Raw genomic sequence first — 22244 nt, forward strand, 5'->3', positions numbered from 1 at the left:
GCGTTTCTCAGCTCAGCCTCAGCAGGTTCCTCTGAGCTTTCTGGCTTCTGTGGTCTTGAATCGTTGCTTTTACTAGGTGAGAAATAAAAGCTATAATGTTCAGGTCTTGCTTATTAATTAATTTACTGCTTCTTCCCAAGTGGAATCTCCCCACTATAGCACTCTGTGTTGTTGACAGGCCGATTAGTTAAAACAAGAAAGAAATATAAAATATTTAACTACTACATCAATAAATTTGATAATATAACATCTTATAACTTGTAAAAGTGTACATTCATTTTTGCCTGTGAAACATTTACAAAAATTAATCTGTACTTGTCCACAAAAAGAATGCAAAAATTCCAACATAAAAGAGGGACAAAATAGCTAAACTAAAATAACTTATAAAATGCTTGGAAATCAGGAGTGAGTATTTACCCCAGTAGCTCCACCCTTGTTCCATGGCAGAACGCCTCGGTTCAAGGAGGCTTAAGAACAGGAAAAAGTTTATACATATATCCACAAAAACCCTTTTTTAAAAGACCCATTTATTTATTTGAAAGGCAGAGTTACAGAGAGAGGGAGAAACAGAGGGAGAGAGCAGTCTTCCATCCGCTGGTTCATTCCCCAGATGGCTGAAACAGTTGGAGCTGGGCTGATCAGAGGCCTGGAGTCAGGAGCTTTTCCCAGGTCTCCCACATGGGTGCAGGGGCCCAAGCACTTGAGCCATTTTCTGCTGCTTTCCCAAGCCATAGCAGAGAGCTGGATAGGAAGTGCAGCAACCAGGACTTGAACTGGCACTCATTCACAATCTTTTTTACTCTCTGAGAACAGTTCTGTCCCTACATAGTGTGTTGTTCTGTTAAAGGAAATGTTTACTAGCCCCAACTCAAATCTATTGAGGCATCTGTATGAGTGTATGTGGGGTGGGGATGGAGGTACCACCGGATCTGGTGTCTCAAAGATATGACATAATGCTAAAGAGGTTCTTATCCAATTACCCAGAGATTTGGAGGTGCATCAGGGATTTTTAGTTCTACCCTCATTCTCTTCTTGGGAGAAAGGATGCAGTTATGTTGGGATAGAAGCTATAGGAGTAAGGGTGATGTACTTATTTGCTTGGGCTATTTGCATACTTATTCAAAGGCAAATGGCAAGCAGTTCTTACTAGAAACTTAAAAAATGGAGGTAGGAGCTGAGGCCACCATGATTAAAGTTTATTCTAGTTATTTGAAAGGGAGAGAGGGAGAGGGAGAGACAGAGAGAGAGAGAGAGAGAGAGAGAGAGAAGAGAGAGAGAGAGAGAGAGAGAAGAGAGAGGAAGAGAGAAGAAAAAGAAAGGGAGAGATAAAGAGGGAGGGGGAGAGAGAGAGAGGGAGAAAGAGGGAGAGATGGAGAGGGTGGAGGAGAGAGAGATAGAGGGAGAGAGAAGAGAGGGAGAGAGAGAGAGAGAAATGAGAGGAAGAGAGAGAGTCCCCATCAGTTGTTTTACTCCCCAAATGTTCATAACAGCTGACTGGCCAGGCTGAAGCCAGGGGCTAGGAACTCAGTCTGGGTCTCCTATGTGATTGGCAGAGACCCAAGTATTCAACCCACCATGTGCTGCCTCTCAAAGTGAACATAAACAAGAAGCTAGAATCCGGAGGAGAGCCAGGGCTTGAACCCAGGCCCTCTGACATGTTACACAGGTGTCCCAAGCAGTATCCTAACCATCGTGCCAAACGCCCACCCCACTTTAGATCTTCAGTGCATTTCTCTTACATTTTGGAAAGACATTGGTTAGAACCCGAAATGTAAGTGTGCACCATGGTCTCCAGTGGAAGACTGAGGATAGATTTCCATTTTTAGTAGGAAAAAGAATGCTTCCCCTGCCTTCCTGGATTTGCTTTCTATCAGAAGACATGAGCACACTTTGTGGATTCAACAGAGGCCAGGCAATGTTCAACAGGGTGAGTTTTAACATAAAATGTTGGTTGAAACTATTCAAGTCTAATGAATGCAAGAACTTTGTACTTGGTCTCCGTCCTGTGACATTGGGAGCTATGGAAAGAGCAGTTTTCTTGGCAGTACCCTGCAGGGTTGCAAAGAGGAGCCTCCCTCTGCCTCCCCTTCCTGATGGAGTGAACCAAAGTCCCTTGGCATATCCTTATAAAAATGTTAAGGCCCATGGAACTATTTAAAGATTAAAAAAACTCATGTAATTTTATTTTGGAAAGCACTAATATATCTCAGTTACATTTAGCTACAGTACAAAGAATGATAAAATAGCACCTGGGAGTTTTTTAGTAGGCTGTGAAGAATCTCATCTTCCTTATTTTCCCTCCACTTTGCTAAACAAACAAAAGAACCGCGCGCTCCCGCTCCCACCAGTCCAGTCTATGGGGTCCTCAGAGGTCTGATTTTCATGCGAACAGCCCTGAGGGAGTAGTCTGCCCCTCGGAACGGGACCCACACCACTCCGTTCTCGATCTCGTAGGGACTGTTGTTCCTCGGGTCATAGGGGCCCCCAGGGTAGTAGATGCCATTGAGATTGGCTGCTTGGCAGTTGTTGTACCACCAGCCTCCTCCATAGACTTCCGCACAGTTCTCTTCCCAGTGGTCTGCATCCCTGTCAAAGGTGCTGAACTGCATGCTGTTGTGAGACGTGTACTCTGCTCCTTCCTCCACGGAGCCTTCAATCAGAGCATCCCCGGCGGTGCCCTCATAGGAGGAGACCTGCAGGGCATAGCCTTCTGCCTCGGAGCCCACCCGAAAGTGATATTCTGCATAAGCGCCTCTCCCATCCCAGTCTTCTAACTCCACCCTAAGGACGGAGGCCCTCAGCGTTAGGAGATGGAGCTGATCGTTGCCTAGCCAGAATTCTCCTTCCCCCTTGTCATTCAGGCTGCCGAAACCTCTCTTGTAGTCTTGCCAGGTCCGGTTAAAATTCAGTGATCCATCCATTCTTTGCTGGATCAAAAGCCATCCTCCCAGACTGGTCTCTTGATCGCAATAAACAGAAAAAATCTTACTGGATCCCGGTAGCTTGATATTGAAAATACCACTTTGGGCACCTGAAGGATGTGTTTGGAGGACATCATCACAGTCTAAAAAAAAAATTAAGCTGGTTGGAAGAAGTTACTCTCATTTAACTTCACAAAGATAGGCATGGCGCAGATTAAAGAGGACAAATACTACTCCCCTCCCTCCTTTCCTTCCTTCCTTCCTGATTTTCTTCCATCCCCTTGTGGGGAAAGGATGCATTTACATTCGGATAGGATTTTGTGCAAGTGAGGAGCAGACACCTACAAAATCTAAGATTATTTTCCCCAAATAGATTTGGAATTTTACTTGTGCATACTGACGAATAGCAAGTGATCAGAAAAAGCGACTAAGCATCACTTAATACTAATACAACTTGTTATTTACCTATCTAAATGTCAGCTGATACATGCAGTGAAAGCATGGTTAATCTATTGGATAGCAATTCGAACAGCACGCATTTTGAGTGGTGAAAGAATCTGGTTAGACAAACTCAAATCGAGTTGCAGAAGAACTCATTCATTTCATTTCACATGTATTTATTGAGGGATGACTGTCTGCACTGTTAGGCATTTGGGAATACAGAGATGAAGAGAGTTGACAAAGTCCCTGCCCCCATGGAACTTACAGTCTAACATGAGAGAGAGACTCCCCCCAAAAAAGAGTGCAATTTCAATAAAGAGGAATAGAAAGAAGTACAGGGTGCCGTGGGAGCATTTTGCAGATGTAATTAACTTAGTCTAGGGGGTCAGAGAATGCTTCCCCGAAGGAGAAGTGTGGATACCTCTGGAAGGGCGCACTTTAGCATGGGTTCTCCTGCTGGTGTGGGTGTGTCTGAGTTCCTGGTCGGCTTCCCCTCCAGCCTCATCTGCCATTTTGTAGCTTTTGCTCTCGACGGTGGAGCCTCCTCTGTTGAACGCTGTGTGGCTGGTGACTATCTGTTTTCTATGAGTTGTGGTCTTGCCACTGGAAGGGAAGCTCGTGTGGTGAGAACCGGCTCCCTCCGCATCTGTGAAGAAGTCCGATTCAGAGCCCATAGACTGGCTCTTACTGCCAAACTCTTTGAAAGAAGTTGAAAGTAAACCTGGGAATGTTGATGCTTTTCCTGTGGAGGAAGTGTCAAAGAAAGATGCCTCGCCAGGGTGCCTAAAGGAGAAGTCATCCAGGCTGCCTCTGGACATGAAAGAGTGCATCGAGTCTAGATCGGGCACCTCGGGACACTCAGAGCCGTCTTCAGAGTGCACCACTTCTTTGACCACTTGTTTGTGGCCGTCGGGACCTGTAACAGTCTTGGTGATGGTTTTGGAGCAAGAACGACGCACGGTGGACGTGCTACTGCTGCTACCAGACGTGGCCCTCTCGTTACTAATCAGCATCTCTTTGTCTCCTTTCGAAGTGACCAGTTTTTCCGTGTGGAATTCCTTCTTTGTCCCTGGACTCACATTTCCTGAAATCTCTTCAAATGTACCCCAGTCTGGGTGGGTAGGCCTGGTGCTTCCATGGCCTGAGCTATCTGGTCTGATACTTCCGTGTCCAGAGATTCCAGGGTTTCTAGTGCCCACATTTCCAGACCCAAAGCTTCCAGAAGTCCAATGACTAGTACTCGATCCAGAGCTCCCAGTAGGCCAGGGTCCTTCGCTTCCATGTCCAGGGTTCCTGTGGCTTCCTGTCTCTGATCCTGTTCCGAAAGATGCAGAGTCTCCTCGGGCAGTCTCACCTCTCCCAGACTTCTCTACCACCACTTTCATCTGCTTCATTTCTGTTAATGCCTTCCACTCCGGATGGGCCTTCTGAAGCTGGCTCTTGTATTCCCCAGGAACTAAGTCTGCCACTGGGGTCATTTTTATCGTCGGCAAATATTGCCTATCTGGTGGGGGGAGTAAGTCTTTGGCAATGACCTGTTCAAGTTGCTTCTGCTGATCTTCGTAGTCCTTTAGATTGACCTCATGAGACAAAACCCTATTACAAGACCCTTGGCACGACCTGATCTTGATATCAATGTCCACCTAGAGAGACGGGGAGAAAGAGAAGGAAGACAAGAGACATATAAATAAATACATGAAATCTGCTACATTCCCGGTAGTAAATGTAGTTTTTGGAAACTGGTTGCATTTCTTTGACTTGGAGACCTACTGATCAATATTCTTGGTTTTCCACTGACATTAAAAGTTGGGTGTGGTAAGGCCATTATTCACAATGGGAGCTACTCAGATTCATCTTAGACTCAGGATGGATTAAGAGAAAGGTCTTACTACCTCTGAAAGGGAATGCTAATTAACGGATTCTCCAGGAGACTGGAATCCTGTTGACAGGCATCAAATGTCTGCTTTTTCAAATTTACTATCTATGCACCCTTGGAAAATCTACTTAAAATCTCCGAACTTTTTCCTTCATCTGTAGAGTGGGGGAAATAATTCCTACTTTTACACAGAAAATGGACAACGCTTTTCTCTGCAGACAGTACACTCAAGGCATGACTATCACCTTCCTTTTCTCCGCTATTCCAAACAAGGAAATTGGCTGGTGGAGCCGCACACTTACCTCTAGGCGTTTCATATCTATCAGCTGAGCCCTGACGTTGTTCTGCAGTAGTTTGATGTGCTGCACTTTTTCTATGACTTTGCGCTGCAGGACCTCAATCCTGCGTCTGAGTTCTTCGGACACTTGGTTATACGTGGTGTCATAGTCTGCAACAGAGAACACAAGTATGGACGCACCTGCTGAGTGACACTTGTAACAGCCAGCAGGAAGAGGAAATTTGCTTGAAAGCATCCCATCTTATTTGTTCATAGTTTGTTCGTTGGACATATTATCAGCGAGTTTCTAACCTTTTAGGCATTTGATATTTTGATTATGTTATGTCCCACAGTCATGGATGGATGTCGGTTAAGATCTCCTCCTAGTAATCAGTACTCCTAATGAATTCAGGAGAAATTTCTTTGGCATTTTAGAGGTGTAATGAGGAGATAAACTGATGAATTTGAAAACATTCCAATCGTTTCATCATTTTCTTGATCAAGGGACTAGAATATATTGTTGGATTTTCTTACTGAAGTTTTCCTTCCTGCTTACAGATTTGAAATTGTTTCTAAGCTTTTTGGGGTCAACAGGATCTCTCAGTTGCCAGTTAGTGCTGCGCCACTGATACTAAATTAGTCAAGTGTCTCTTGAAAATTTAAAGAATCAAAGCAAAGCTTTAGGAAGTGAGACCCCACCTGCCTCCCTGCCCATACCCAGAGTGGATGCAATGTTTCCTGGACCTAATATGTGTCCCATGGAAAAAGGCACGGCATTTTTCTGCATTTCAAATTTTAAAATCTACAGAATTAGTTCAGTAGAGTCTAAGGATTGAACCTCCAGCTTTGTGTCTTTGAGCAAGTACACTGACCTCTGAGTTACGTCTCTCTAAGATAGAAACAAAAATACCTGCTCAAAAGCTCTGACCCATGTTTCTTTCAGTAAATTCTGTTGAACAGAACACATTTAGGTTCTTGTCATTGATCTGAAGTTCTGGCCTACTCTGTGCCCTTAAAAAAGCTAGGGTAACCTGCTTTCCTCGATAACCATCACAAATCAGGATTAAAATCCAAGGTTATCATGGAAGAACGTTTGTACGCTAAGTACCTTGGGATAAAATCACAGCAGCTATAAGCAGACATACTCATTTAGGCTTGTTGTTGTTGCCACAAAGTCAAACCACTAAATAGGTGACACTTACTGTTGGCTGTGGCCAAGTTTCCTCTCAAATATTCCATTATATTCGTGACCACAGAGCTAGAATCCTTATTGTTCTTCTGATAATCAAATAGTGAATTTCTAAGTTTATTCATTCTGTCTGTGAAATCTTGATTCATTTCATCAATCAGCCCTTTCATCCTGCAGCCGGAAGGGCATTTTTGGTTCTGAAAGTGAAGAGGAAAAATGACAGTAAGGGCCTATCTCTTGGATACAGGACAATTTTTGCAGGTTTCCATGCAGCCCCCCACTGCCTCCTGACTCCATCTCTGCAGATCATCTATTGGCTTCAGAGTAGATAGCAGGACTGGTTAGAGGATGTGACTTGAAGACATTCTTAAACAAGGACCTACTTAATCCAAAGTGAGGTCCCAGAACCTTAGGTTCCTAGCAATTGCCTAAACATGGCGCTGAAATCCAATTTGTTCATCCCACCACCGACTCTTAAGTCAGAGGCAATGGCACAGGGCTCTTAGGACCAGGTTCCTTTCCTTTTGTTGTCTTCAATGAGCCATGTAAGGTGATATTCGATTATTTCCAATTGGAAAAGGTTTCTAGGCCCCACTAGGGCAGCTTGAGAACCTTTCTGGCACCTCACGGAGGGAAGCTTGCACCCGCATTGCCCATGGCTCACCCAGTCGTCATCAGCGCAGAAGGGCCAGTCTGCTTCTTTGCAGGAAGATGGAGGTTTATCCACGACCCTTGGGCCACGCCCAGTTGCTCCTTCATCTATAAATGTACTCTCGCCAGGATCCACAGTCTTCAAAAAAGATTCATGCACACACACAAAACAGACCAACAGTGACGTTAGCCAGAACAGGAGGAGAGATGGGCAAGCCTTTGAGTCCCAGGGAAGAAAAGACTCCCATGAAGATTAGGAACCCCTGCATGGGTGGGCAGGGAGGGCTTCCAGGAGCTTCAGCTGTCTTGTCTTCAAGTGAAAGACGAATGCTATGTGTTGTCTATCATATGTGGGAGTTACGGAAATGAGTCAATCTGCACTTCGGATGGTGACTACAAGAGCCTGGGAAGGGGAGGGGAATGGGGGAGAACAGCAGAATGGGAGGTGGGATAACAGGCAGCAAATTAGAGTCAAATAGAAGTAGCAGGTGCTGGTCTTCCACAGAACCCAATGGGACAGCTACAGTCCCCAGTAATGAATTATATTCTGTATAAGGAACTGGACAAGAGGAACCGGTAGGCTCAAAACGGGAAGAAAAGCTAAGGAAATGGGAAGGCTAAATTGCCTGGTTTGATTGGTTCATGTGTGTACATGATGAACTATTGTACTGTATCCCATAAAAATGTATGAATATTACATGTTGATTGAAACTTTTTAAAATAAAATAATTAATTTTAAAAACTCTAATACCCATTTTATGGAGTTGAGAGCAAATGAAAGGAGATAAGTAATATACATTTCATAACGGTATTTCACATTAAATAAATTTCGTGGATGTTAGTTTTAGAGGATTTATGAAGAAAAGAAAGTTATTTGAATAGACAAAATTAAATTGTACATTTTACTTTTATTAATGACTCCAGCTCGAAAGATGAGTGAAAAATTTAGAGTTCTTTCACCGGCACTTCCTGCTTCAGTAGGAAAAATATCTACAGTTTTCCTAATTCAACAGCCCTCTCTGCTTCAAGTTTCTGCTGTAACCTTTGAGATAAGCCTATAATTTGGAGAAGAATTCCCTAAGGACACAAATGGACCCATTAGGATTTGGAAATGCTTTGCAGTTTTACTCATTTGTGCAATACTTTCTTTATTTCCAATGAGAAAAAGCAGACTGAAAGTAAAAGTAATAGCAATTGACAACTTCTTTGAAATGTTAAAATTAGAGTTAATGTTTTTTTCTAGTATGAACCAGGAGGGGAAAAAAGGCATAAAGAGTTCTTCCAACAAGACTTCACAGTCTAATGAATGAAGATGGGTTTTAGGTTTTCAGTATTTATAGTCTCCAGCACCAACTTATAAGAATTTTACGGTGACTGCTTTAATTTGGAGTAGTTTATTCTTATAATTAGTTAACATTTACAGTCTCATTCTCATTTTTAAAAATACCTAAGTTATAATAATAATAATAATAATTCATGAGTTTAAGAATAATTTACTTATGGCAAAAAGTACAATTCTTTTGTCTAAGAAATAAAATCATAAATTCAAACATATTTTGTAATACAGTGATACAATAATAAAAACAAGCACCAATTCAATATTTATGACAATAAAAGAGAGAGGAGAAGTGATTGCTGCTTGTTCATTATTCAAAGTATCTTCTAGCAAATTATTTTATCTGCCACCAAAAATTTTTACTTATTTTACTATAAGGGAGAAAATAAAGTTTCAAATTCTCTTTAATTTTGATCTCTTTACTGTGAGATGTTAGGGTTTGGAGTGGTTCAAGGCAAGAAATAAATTAGAATAATTTACATCCTGGATAACTAACCAGGAGGTAACTGTTTCTTGAACATATTTGTCATGTTTTCACAAGATTAGAGTGTTTCAGGAGTCTTGTTAAATGAAATTGTTCTTCTTTTGTATATGTCCCTGAAGATAAATTTTAGAAATTATCACAATACTCAGAAGTTATTGTAAAAGAATACAATTCTGAAAAGCACATTGCCTTATCAACTAATGTCTCAAGATTTTGTTATGTTTCCAAAGATAACTTACTTGCTTTTCTTGTCTTTAAAAAACAAACAAAAAACCTTTCAGAAAAACTATACTAACGCCAAAAATTCTGATTATGATGGACAAATGGCAAAAAATTAAGCATTGGAAAAGAATAGCTTACATAGGAAATGTTTTTTGTTCTATTATCTAATATTACAATGCACCAAGGCAAGGAATTCTTGTCTCCCCCCCCCCTTCTTTTTTTAGTGATCTAAAACTGAACGACAGATTTGGACAAATTTGGTCCATTCTAAAGTCTTATTTTTAGGCTCATATTACAACGTGCTCTTGAAAGTTCAAGTCCTTCTAGAAACTGTTTCCATGGCATAGGACCTAGAAGGCTCCTATGTCAGGACATAGAACTGGCAGACTGAGACTGCCAAGCTCTTTGTGAAATAAACACCAGAGAGAAGGCAAGGAGAGAAAATAAAGGAGACCATACCCAGACTGTGCCCACCGCACACAGGAGCAGGCAGAGGATCTTCATGGAGAACATCTCTGCAGAGGGTGGAGCTGGCTCTGAGATGCTCCCCGCGGCAGGAAAGGGGAGTGCCTCCTCTCCCAGTCACCATGCCACTTAAATCTGCAGGCGCTTCTGTTAATCATTACCTGAGTCCTGACAGTCCTCCCCCCACTCCACATCCTTTGCTCCTTTAGAACGGTGGTGTCCCAGAAATGCTTACTCAACTCCTCTCAGTTTGTTTGCTTCTGGTAAGCTGTTGCAAATACCAGCCTCCATGCTCTAGCAACTAGTGGAAGATCCCCCATTCAAGAAACAGAGTGACTTTGAAAAGGAAAAAAGAGAACTCAGGAAGAGATATCCATAGATCCATGCTTCCCCACCCTTGAAGGAACAGAAGGGGCTAATTGTTCTCTCCCTGGGAAGTTGAGATTTAGCACACAATACAAGTATTGGGAATTAGTTGGATGACTTGACTTTGAAAAAGTAACTCTGATGTTAGATTGGTCCTGAAGCCTTCTTCTTTAAGTGGGGCTGAACAGACTTGTTCCCGCTCTCCAAAGTGGTTAAGACAGCAGCTGCTGGAAACAAACCCCAGAATCCCGGCTCCGAATCCCAGCGCCATCATTTCCCGTTCTGTGCTCTTGCACAAGTTACGTTATCTCCTGTGCTTCAGTGGCATCATTTTGAAAACGGGGATAATGACAGCATACCACACATGTCTCCATGAAGAGCAAATGAGGGAATCCCTGCAGGAGCTTCAGAACAGTGATTGCCACATCGTAAACAGTAAGAGCATAATAAAGTGCTGTGGGGAACATTTAGTGCCATGAAAACCAAACCAAACCAACCATTCTCTTTCTATACCTTTTGTCTTGCTAATTTACTTTCTCTAATCCTCTTCCTCACATTAAATTTCTCCAAGACTCAATGCAACTACCAGTTACTACTAACTAGCTCTCCCACTTCTGCAAGTATTTCCAAAGAGGGAAAAAAAAAAGTCAAGATCTCAAACAAGCATGTTCTCACTCCCACATTCATTGCAGCATTATTCGCAAGAACCAAGACACAGAAAGAACCTAGATGTCCTTCAATGGATGAGTAGTCCAGGAAAAGGGGATATGTATACAAAGAAACATTGTTTCTCCTGAAGGACATTCTGCCATTTGTGACAGCAGGGGGAACCTGGGGGAGATTACACCAAATGAGAGAAACCAGACATAGAAAGACAAATGTGATGTGATCTGACTTACCTGTGAAATCTCAAGTAGTTCCCCTTAGAGAAGAAGGGGGCAGAAGGGTGGTTCCCAGGTGCTGGTGGGTGAGAGAGATGGAGGGATGTTGGTTGGAGTTTGAAAGTTTCAGTTCTGCAAGGTGACTAACATTAGAGCCCTCTGTTGTATACATGAAATTTGCTAAGATGACAGAGCTGAAGTTTTCTAGTGACACACACCAAAAAAAGAGGGGCTGACTAGATGAGGTGATGCCGATGGTAATATCTCCATTGTAATGATCATTTCATAATGTGTATGTAAACTAAGCACCCGGCTTTACACAGTAAGTACAGGTAGATACAGTTTTTATTGGTCAATTACACTTCAGGAAAGCAAACCAAAAATCTGTGGCTTAGATCTGACATATTTAGCAGATAACAAAGCAAAAACACCCCATTAACAAATACATTTTTGTATATTTCATACAATATTTGAAACATGTATATTAGTTTTTTGCTGTTTACCTGAATTTTTTTCTACATGTTCTATTTTTTAAAGCAGAACTTAGCTTCTCTTTTTAGGAATTAAAAATTATTATTGAAAAGCAGACATACAGAAAAAGAGCTCTGTCTACCAGTCTACTTCTCCAATGTCATCAAAGAATACACCAGAGCAAAGCCCAGTGCTGGGAATTCAGGCAACTCCCACACGGGTAGCAAGAGTCCAATTTCTAAAGCCATCATTGTTGTTTTCCAGGATGTGCAAGAGCAGGAAACTGGAGTCAGGAGCCGGAGGCAGGTATCGAACCCAGGTAATCCAATATTGGGTGTGGGAATCTAACGGCTGGGTTAAATGCCCATTCCCTTTATCTGAAATGTAAACTTCTCTAGGCACTCTGTAATTTATCTGGTCTTCAATTCAAATTACTTCAAATTCTGCTTCCTCTATGAAACAAATTCTGATAATAGTAACAGCTAATATTATTGAGTATTTGCTGGACACTGGACACTTTGCTAGGCATTTTACAGGGTATTTAATTTACTCTCTCCCGTTACAATCTCTTGGTCTACACTTCCTTAGATTGCATTCTCCTAGTGGCATCTGTCACGCGGGAATGCTGGCTGTTGCCTCCAGCAGAATATTGAGTGCCACATCAGAGCATTTCCAAGGACGCCTCCCGAGGGCTTTCTCCGTGGACCTCTCAAGCATCTTTGTCTCATTCCCTCTTTCCAGGCCTGTGCTGAAATGATATATCCTCAAGGAAGCCTTCTCTGTCCACCCTACCTAAGGAGCAGCCACTCTCACATATTATTGAATTAACCTGTTGTTTTTCTTCATAAGTCCTCTCTGGGCAATACTTGTGTGCTTGGGTTGGTGTTTGGTGTAATGGTGAAGATGTTGGTTAGGGTACCCGTATCCCACATGAGAGTACCTAGACTCAATGTCCAGCTGTGCTCCTAGTTCCAGCTTCCTGCTGGTGTGCACCCTTGGAGGCAGCAGTGATGGCTTAAGTGGTTCGGTCCCTGCCATTCATGTGGGAGACCCAGACTGACTTCCTGACTTAATTCTATGGCCTGGTACAGACTGGGACATTGCAAGCATTTGGGATTGAACCAGCAGATGGGACCTCTCTCTCTCTCTCTCTTTCTGTATCTCCACCCCTCAAATAAATAAACAAAAAATTTTAAACTACTCATATGTTTTGGGGATGTTGTTCATGTCTCCCCCCACTGTCGAGGCACAGAGACAGCAGCGTAGTATGTGGCAGGATGGCAAGCTCCATGGAGAGTGGGATCCGGACTCCAGTCCAGTGACACAAACACACTACTTAAATGATCTGAGCTGGTTCACTTCTCTGTAAAATACAAAGGATATCCTGGCTTTGGAGGACTGCTGTGAGGGTTAAATTAAATTCTGTATATAACATATCAGACACACTCACGAGGAGCCCTAGGAACTGTAGAATGCCCCAATGCCCCATAACAGGAAGTTCCCGGGTTCTTCTTCCAGCCAGAATTCCCTAAGCAGGAATGCTTGCCGGCACTCTTCAGCCTGGGCCTTCGCCCCGTGAATGAGCTGAGTTGTAAGAGATGGAGGAACAGAGTTTGTTATTAAGACACAAACCACGCATATTAAAAGGAACCAAAAATGCAAGGAGTATTGGTTTTTAAAGGTGTGTGACACTCGGAGTATTTTTACAAGAGCAAAATGGAAAAAAAGAAGAAATTTTTCAGTTGCTTAAATTACAACCTGCTGTGTATTTCCTCTTTCCAGTGATGACTATATGCTATGTATGCTATGAGAATATTTCAAACAATTCATGAAACAGCAGAATTAAAAGAAAAGCTTATTTTGGTACAAACATTTTTTAATCCTTTCAGGATTTTCATAGTATGCATTTTCTAAGAACATTTGGAAGACCCTCTTATTATCCTTCTTATTAATCCTTTTGAAAATTATCCAGGGCCGGCGCCGTGGCTCAATAGGCTAATCCTCCGCCTTGCGGCACCGGCACACCGGGTTCTAGTCCCGGTCGGGGCACTGGATTCTGTCCTGGTTGCCCCTCTTCCAGGCCAGCTCTCTGCTATGGCCAGGGAGTGCAGTGGAGGATGGCCCAGGTGCTTGGGCCCTGCACCCGCATGGAAGACCAGGAAAAACACCTGGCTCCTGGCTTCGAATCAGTGCAGTGCACCGGCCACAGTGGCCTTTGGGGGGTGAACCAACGTAAAAAGGAAGACCTTTCTCTCTGTCTGTCTCTCTCACTGTCCACTCTGCCTGTCAAAAATAATTAACTAATTAAAAAAAGAAAATTATCCCATATTCCACAGTTAGAAATATTTAAATACAGGAATGTACACGTGGTTAGGACCTGACATCTGTAGCACTGGAATTGTTTTTTGTTTAAATGGTGTAAAGATGTACAGAAAGACTAGAAATCCTGCAGCTGTGATTGGGTTTCAGTTATAAAACACACCCTTCCATCACAGCTGACAGCTGGAGACTCAGCCACATCACCAGTCATCCAGGTATTTAGCATTGTGTGGTGCAGCTCAAGCAATGTAACAGCTCTCTTTTGAATAAAACAGTGGCCCTTCCCTTGGCGGTATCCTGTGGAAATTGGGGAACAACCTATTCTTCACCAATTTATTTTATATTTATTGAATTCAGAAAAGAGTTCACACGTATTCATTTGTTGAACTTCAATAATTATTTATTGTACATATACCATTTGATCAGTCCTGTACACTGTGAGATGGACAGGACAATGATACATAGTCTCTGACTTTTAAATGCTTAAAGTAGGAGAGCCAATCAAATGAGAATATAGCTAAGAATTCAGTTAAGCCAAATAAAGTAACATTTTTTGGAGTTTTTTGGAGGCAAAAGTGATGGTATCTACAGTTTTGTATGGTAGAATCTAATATGAAACAATGCAAAAATATGTAAAAGACATCCAGAGCCCTGTTAGAACACAGAGTAAAACATGATATATCATTTATGCATTGTTTTGTTATATTTTGTGTAAAATAATATTACAAATGTCGGATGTCATTCAAGTCTCAAAATGCAAGTGCTTCTGAAAAATACTTGTGTGTTCTATTGGGAAAATCTATTTGACTTTGTGCACTTATTATTACCCTAATAACAAGAAGATAATGGTGTCTTTGACAGGAAATACTTTATTAAAACAATATTAAATGCAGGGTTGGCACTGTAGCTAGTGGGTTAAGTTGCCGCCTACAGTGCCAGCATCCTATATGGGCACTGGTTCAAGACCTGGCTTCTCCACTTCTGATCCAGTTGCCTGCTAATGCACCTGGGCCTCTGCACCCACTTGGGAGATCTGGAAGAAGCTCCTGGCTCCTGGCTTCCAGTTGGCCCAGCTCCGGCCACTGCAGCCATTTGGGGAGTGAACCAGCGGATGGAAGATCTCTGTCTCTGACTCTCTCTCTCTCCCTCTCTCTCTTTCTCTCACTGTAACTCTACCTTTCAAATAAATAAATAAATCTTAACATATATATAAATATATATAAATGCATCATCAGGAAGTGCTAAAATTATTTTCTAAATTTGAAATGCATGAATTGTAAAAATGTAGGAGATTTCGGCACTTATGACTACTTAGGCTTGGCCTCTGCCTCAGGTTTCACAACAGCCCCTGGTCAATAAATAATTTGCTGGAAAACATTGACCGAGATACTTTGTGTATCTTGTTTTCTCTGTCTGTCTCCTGTCCTTCAGGAGTGTTGCGAAGTTTGTGTTTACCAACCCACTTTTGTGAACGCGGAGTGATTTCCTATCATAGTATGGAGGAGTGGAGAGTGGCTAATGGGAGGTTTGTTTGCAGAATGTGTCAAAACTCTGACCCCAGAGAAGAGAGAAAATGAGGATTTGCTTAAATACCCAGAAATGATTCTGAACCACACTTGGACAGAGAGGAAGGAAAGGGGGAGGGGAGTTGTGTTTCGCTCTTCCTTGGTTCTGTCACATTGCATGTAACTTGAGTCTTCTTATTCAGGAAATAAACGTGCCTTGTTTCTTATAATTTAGTTGTCTTCCAGATTGATGGTCATTTAATCAATTTTGTTTTAGCATTTTTGAAATGAAGATCTATCATGATCCAATAGTATAATAGACAGGTTTTTTTGGCCTTAGATGTCTTTCATGGACTTAGGCTTAAACACTTGAGTTTCTTCTAAGTGGTGATGAGTCTGCATGTGAATGCACACACATGTATATATCATATATGGAGAGAGCAAGACACGTATGGGGGGTGGTGAAAGTGAAGGGCTTGAGTTTTTCCCACTGTTCCATTTCTTTTCATTAAAAATGTATTTATTTGACATAAACACACACACACACACACACACACACACACACTGTGCTCCCATCCACTAGTACACTCCCCATATGTCCACAATAGTCAGGGCTGCACCAGGCTGGAAGTACTAAAATTATTTTCTAAATACAAACCCTATCCAAGTCTTGCACGTGGGTGGCAGTAGTGCAACCACTTGAACCCCATTGCTGCCTTCCAGGGTCTGCATTAGCAGGAGGCTGGAGTCGGAGCTGAAGGCAGGAATTAGATTCAGGTACTCCAGCGTGGGATGTGGGTGTCTTGATCACTAGGCTAGATGCTCACTCTATATTTCTTTTTTTTTTTTTTTTAATTTTTGACAGTGAGAGAGAGAGAGACAGAGAGAAAGGTCTTCCTTTTACTGTTGGTTCACCCTCCAATGGCCGCCACGGCCAGCACGCTGCAGCCGGCGCATTGCGCTGATCCAATGGCAGGAGCCAGGTGCTTCTCCTGGTCTCCCATGGGGTGCAGGGCCCAAGCACTTGGGCCATCCTCCACTGCACTCCCTGGCCACAGCAGAGAGCTGGCCTGGAAGAGGGGCAACCGGGACAGAATCCGGTGCCCCGACCGGGACTAGAACCCGGTGTGCCGGCGCTGCAGGCGGGGGATTAGCCTATTGAGCCGCGGCGCCGGCTTATATTTCTTTTCATTTTAAACTCCATTATCAATTAAATAATTAATTTTTCAAGATAAATTTATCCATAACGTGCTTTTTCTAGATTAATTTTTTGCATTGAACATGTAATAAAGCATGAGTGCTATTTTTGAAAAGCAAAGCAATGATGGCCGGCACCGCGGCTCACTAGGCTAATCCTCTGCCTTGTGGCGCCGGCACACGGGGTTCTAGTCCCGGTCGGGGTGCCAGATTCTGTCTCGGTTGCCCCTCTTCCTGGCCAGCCCTCTGCTGTGGCCCGGGAGGGCAGTGGAGGATGGCCCAGGTCCTTGGGCCCTGCACCCGCATGGGAGATCAGGAGAAGCACCTGGCTCCTAGCTGTGGAGGGTGAACCAAAGGCAAAAGGAAGACCTTTCTCTCTGTCTCTCTCTCTCACACTGTCCACTCTGCTTGTCAAAAAATAAAAAAGAAAAGGAAAAGAAAAGCAATGATACTGATAATAAGTTGATGTAACATATCAATAATATGGATTCATTTTAATCTCAAATGCCTTAAATCAATTATATTCAGCATACTGTATGCTGATTTCACTGGACTTCTCCTATTACAGATTAGCAAACTAGACCCATTAGTTGGTTTTAACTCAGCAGTAACTATATTGAAATATGGTTAGATAGCATCTGCCAGGCACACAGGGTTTCCACAAGCAAGGAACTGCATGTAAAAATGGGGTAATTTAACCGCCAAGATCCACATTTAATGCTTTGTGGTATTCACTGGGATCTAGTTTTAATAGGCTATTCAATAGTAAATTCAAATCCACTTGGAGAGGAGTTTGGATAAAAATTATGGTTAGATATAATTCAAAAAAAAAAAAAAGTGGAGAAACCACCAGAGAAACTATCTGAGGGACATTTTACCAAATTGCAGGCCAGGACATCAGAACAGCCTCCTCTAAACCACCAAGGTCATGGAAAACAAGGAACAACTGAAAAACAGCAGGCCCAAGGTGATGAGGAGCTGTGACACCTCACTGTTGCATGGTGTCTTGGAAGGGGCCCTGGAACAGTAAAGGAATACTAGTGTGAGAATAGTGAAACCTAGATAAAATGCAGAAGTTAGACGGTAGTAACCTACCAGGCCTACTTCTTTGACAAATGTGCTAGAGTAATGGAGATGCTAAAGGAAACTGGGTAATGGCATAGTGACGCTCTGTAGTATCTTTACAAATCTTCTGTAAAGTAAAAAAAAAAAAAAATCCAAAATTAAGATTTTATTTTTAAGCAAAAATGTAAATGTTTTTAAGTTACATTTTCAAAAACCTCACCAACATCAGATTCCAATTCTGTGTAGCAACACCAATCTTAGCAAAGCCAACTCAATTTTCATTTTGCTTTATTGTCTTAGGACCAATTTCATATATTATCCCATGTAGCTTGATCCTTACCACAGCTTATTTTTTTTAAACATAGTTTTAATTTTTTTAAAAGGTTATTTATTTATTTGAGAGGTAGAGTTACAGAGAGAGAGAGGGAGAGACAGAGAGAAAGGTCTTCCATGTGCTGGTTCACTCCTCAAATGGCCTCAACGGCCAGAGCTGAGCCGATCCAAAGCTAGGAGCCAAGAGTGTCTTTCAGTCTCCCACGCAGGTGCAGGGGTCCAAGCACTTGGGCCATCTTTCCACTGCTTTCCCAGATCATAAGCAGAGAGCTGGACGTGAACTGACGTCCATATGGGATGCCAGCACTGCAGGCAGAGGCTTAGACTACTACAGCGCCAGCCCCAACATAGTTTGAATTCACATTACAGTCAAAGGCTTACTGCTCCACTAGGCAGAGTTCAACAAATAAAAGTAAAAAGACTATAGTTGAGCAGGAAAATAGGCAAGGGCCATAAACAATCACCAAATGAAAAAATGTTCAACTTTGTTCACATAAAGTAAATTTTAAAAGTCACAAAATCATTAAAACTATAATAGCATATAATTCTAAACAATTTGACAAAGATTTTAAATGAAGTTTGACAAAGCACTGTATTTGCTGTTTTTTAATGTGAGGAGGGCAAAGCATTTTAGCCCAAGTTCTCTTAAAATGTGAGGCCATATCTTTTTAAGTTACAATTTAACTATTTGTCCTTGAGGTTTTAAAAGAGGTTGTTTTCACCAGAGTGGAGTCTGCCTGGTGCTGTTTATTTAGGGAGAGTCAACGGTCAGAGTTATCCAGCAGGGTTCTCTCCGTATACCTCAGGTCACATCACGCCCCTGCAGTCACCACTAACATGAAGTCTGGGCGAGGACCAGACAGTGGGAGGAAGGGCTAAGAGGACCGCATTTTTGGATTTGGGAAATGCGGTTTTGACCCAGCTCTAGATGTGATGCAGTGTCATGATCCTGCATTTACCTCACTATTGTGTCTTCTGCTGTTTCCCAGGGAAACTGAGTTTAACAAGAGCTTAAAATTATGCCAGCCAGCCTTCCCAGAAAGCTCTCACACTCCCAGAGCAGACTTCTACCCATTCGAATGGGCAGACTTACTATCCGTGCTCACAATGGGCCAGTGGCTGCCATGCTGAGCGCTCATGCTTACAAGGCCAAAAGGCATGGGCCTATCTGAGTTTGCTCTTTTTCCTTCTCAACAGAAAAAAAATATTATTGGGGTTACAGCATGTAGATTGCTATTGGGGATGAGTATGATTTTCGTACATTTTTATGGGGTGAATTAATTCTGTGATACATCTCTGTCCTCAAATCATTTGCAAAATTTTCTCTCCTAGTGATCAATACCCACAGGCCTATGTACTCTGACCATATTGCAATAAATTTAGATATTAGTGAAAGAAGATACCTTAAAAATTCAAATGCTTTGGAACCAAATAATCACTTTATAACGCGTGGATTCAAAAGGAAGTCAAAGGCAATTATAAAGAAATTATAGATGGATCTTAAAAAGCACAATGCTGAATTGTAAAAGTAATAATTACAATGAAGACCTTCCTGGTGATTCTCAAAGTTTTTCTGGTAAAGGACTGGTTTTAGCACAGACCTTTGAATCAGTCGTAGATCTAATGTTTTATGAAATGAAATAAAAAATAATTACTAGGAGAACAAAAATGTTTAAAAAGAAATAGATTAAAAACATAGGACCCCCAATCTTCTCGTTAGATCATGGACAGAAAATTGTGTTAATAAGAGGGGGACTAAGAGAGGGAGGAGGAAGTTTGTAACTATAAAACTGTATAGTTCTGCATACATTCCTACAGACTCACTTCAAAGAGTACAGTTTAAAAACTTGTCATGGGACTCTAAATCTGATTAAAATTGGTGGTAAAAATGCCATCTATATTGTCAAAGTGATCATATTAAGTGTTAAAGTGAACATACAGATAGTATTAAGTGTTAAAGAGATCAAATAAATAGCATTAAGTGCCTGGTAATAATAATAGACAGGATTAAAAAGGAGGGAATGTCTAACGTGGGAAGCAGTCCACACAGCAGACTCATAGAACGAGAATTGCTTTAAGTAACACTCTGACCTCAGAATCAGCCATTAAGGCATTCGGATGTGACTGAAAAGCCCATGAGAGCAATTCAGGCATGGAAAGCCAAGAGACTTTGACAAAAAATATCCTACATAAAGTATTTCTGTGGGTGAGACCCCAGTGGGAAGAAGGGGCCATCAAAGAAGGATGTACTTTTCTCTGAAGGGAGGAGAGAACTTCCACTTTGCTTATGGCCTTGTCTAAATACTGATGGAGTTTGTGGTCACAAAGGGCTTCCATAGCCTTGGCAGTTCATGGCAAGAGCCTTGGGTGATCATGACATCATAAATGAGAGTGTCAATTGTTAAATCAACAACAGGAGTCACTGTGCACTTACTCCCCATGTAGGACCTCTGTTCTTAATGAGTTGTACTATAAGAATTAACTGCAGAACTTGTTCTCAAACAATACTTTATATATTGTATGTGTGTGGGTGAAAACTGTTGAAATCTTTACTTAGTATAGAGTTGATCTTCTGTATATGAAGTTAATTAAAAGTGAAACTTAATGAAAAATAAGATGGAAGAGGGAGTAGGAGGTGGGATGAGCGTGGGAGTGGGAAGGTGGGTATGGGGGGGAAGAATCACTATTTCCCTAAAGCTGCACCTATGAAATTTGCATTCATAAAATAAAAGCTTTAAAAAATAGATATAATCACATTGAAAAAAGAAAATTGTGTTAACAAACACAATATAGGAAAAAGTTGTTGTATGCAATTTTTGCACTTAATGCAGGACTAATGTTCTGAATGCTATTTTGTAGCACAATGTCATTTATATAATTTAAAAATCATGCACACCAAAAATAATCCATGGTTTATAAAAATGTATACAAATAAAGAACTGTACATCAAACCTGTTGGAATGGTTGTTTATTAAGCGGAAGATGAGAAGAAAAGGAAATATGTGTCAATAACAATCAATCAAGTAGCCCCGTTCAGACCAGTGAGGTTGGCATAAAAGGCACATGAGGAACTCAGCTTCTGCCTGTGAGATACGTACCCCTACGCACACACACACCACAAAGAGGGAAATGAGATGTAGTCAGTCTTTGCAGTGTTCCTGATCTGTTTCAACAACCTATTGTTTTCATTTACCTTGACTTTTCTTAGTATCTTTAACTTTCCCCTCATTTTGAGGTACATCAAACTGCTAAGAAACCATGAGGTAGGCATATTTTCCCCAGGGTTAAATGTGTACTTTGTTTTGTACCCTTATCATCTGAACAAACCAAAGGTATCTACTATAAATGCCTTGGCTGGTTTACATAGGTTAGAGTCAGAGTGAAAGAATTTAGAGTGTGGTAAGATTTTGAAACATGCTGTCTGTACTTACATCCCTTCATTTCCCATCCATTTCCCACCCACCCACAAATCTGAAACACAATCTTTAAAGTATAACTACTAAACATAAACAGACAGGGGAAAGCTCCAGCACATCAGAGGTATACTTAAAATACGGATATCTGGCCAACACATGCTTACTCCTGTGTGTTATTTAAGAGGACCCCTGATAGTTGCATGACTTGAAGTCAGAGTTCTGTTTCTGCTCCAATATTTCCTTTTTGGAAGCTTCCTTCTGCAGCGTTTTCAAAGGGTGAGACTTGGCACTTCACCCCGCTATTTGGCAGTGACTTGTGTTTTTGAATGTTCAGGGAAGGTAAGAGGGAGGGCTGAACAATAGTTATCCGTGGTTGGAGGTGCAAAGGAAACACTGTCTCTTCTTTTCTCATAAAGTGGATTTTTAGGGAATCCTTTCAAATTCCACTTTATTTGTGGAGATGTGATGTGATTGGGTCTGGAAGCATTTCTGCTTTATGTCTTAGGCTACATCCCTTGAAATGTTCATCATTAGATATTAATAAATAAACAGAAAAGTGAAGTTCATCTATTTTTTCTGCCTCTTTAAGTTTCAAAATAAACTACAAAATTAATGTGCACTTATTATAGCAAGTCAAATAATACAGTGGTATCCAAAGAAAAAGTCTGTTCTTATTCATTAATTCTGGTTTACCCAATAGGTAGACTTGTATTCAGGACAATTACCAAAACAGGAGACTCCAAAATGTTTTTGAAACAACTTTATAACTGATAAACAAGTGATCATGGGAAAAATCATAAATCTTTGAACTTCCTTCTATTTATTTCAT

At 41.5% G+C, this 22244-nt stretch overlaps 1 protein-coding gene across 1 annotated transcript; it reads right to left on the minus strand.

Moving 5' to 3' along the window:
• Window positions 1-2153: 2153 nt before the first annotated feature.
• On the minus strand, window positions 2154-9970 carry FGA (fibrinogen alpha chain). The gene is made up of 6 exons (XM_002716897.6): window positions 9857-9970; window positions 7369-7494; window positions 6718-6901; window positions 5541-5686; window positions 3784-5005; window positions 2154-3064 (listed from the first exon to the last, which is right to left on the minus strand). The coding sequence occupies exons 1-6, from the start codon at window positions 9908-9910 to the stop codon at window positions 2355-2357; spliced, it is 2442 nt and encodes an 813-aa protein (XP_002716943.1). The 5' UTR covers window positions 9911-9970; the 3' UTR covers window positions 2154-2354.
• Window positions 9971-22244: the final 12274 nt, after the last annotated feature.

Source organism: Oryctolagus cuniculus, chromosome 8, assembly GCF_051225735.1.
Source record: "Oryctolagus cuniculus isolate XC-2025 breed Fujian yellow rabbit chromosome 8, ASM5122573v1, whole genome shotgun sequence".
NCBI lineage: Eukaryota > Metazoa > Chordata > Mammalia > Lagomorpha > Leporidae > Oryctolagus > Oryctolagus cuniculus.

What these genes read in the sequence shown, in the direction of transcription:
- FGA (XM_002716897.6), bottom strand. Translation starts at nt 9,910, where the DNA reads ATGTTCTCCATGAAGATCCTCTGCCTGCTCCTGTGTGCGGTGGGCACA. An exon ending in GTGCGGTGGGCACAGTCTGG is followed by an intron (nt 7,495 to 9,856) that starts GTATGGTCTCCT and finishes TCTTTTTTGAAG; the next exon opens with ACTGTGGATCCTGGCGAGAG. An exon ending in TAAAGTGCGCCCTTCCAGAG is followed by an intron (nt 3,065 to 3,783) that starts GTATCCACACTT and finishes TTTTTTTTTTAG; the next exon opens with ACTGTGATGATGTCCTCCAA.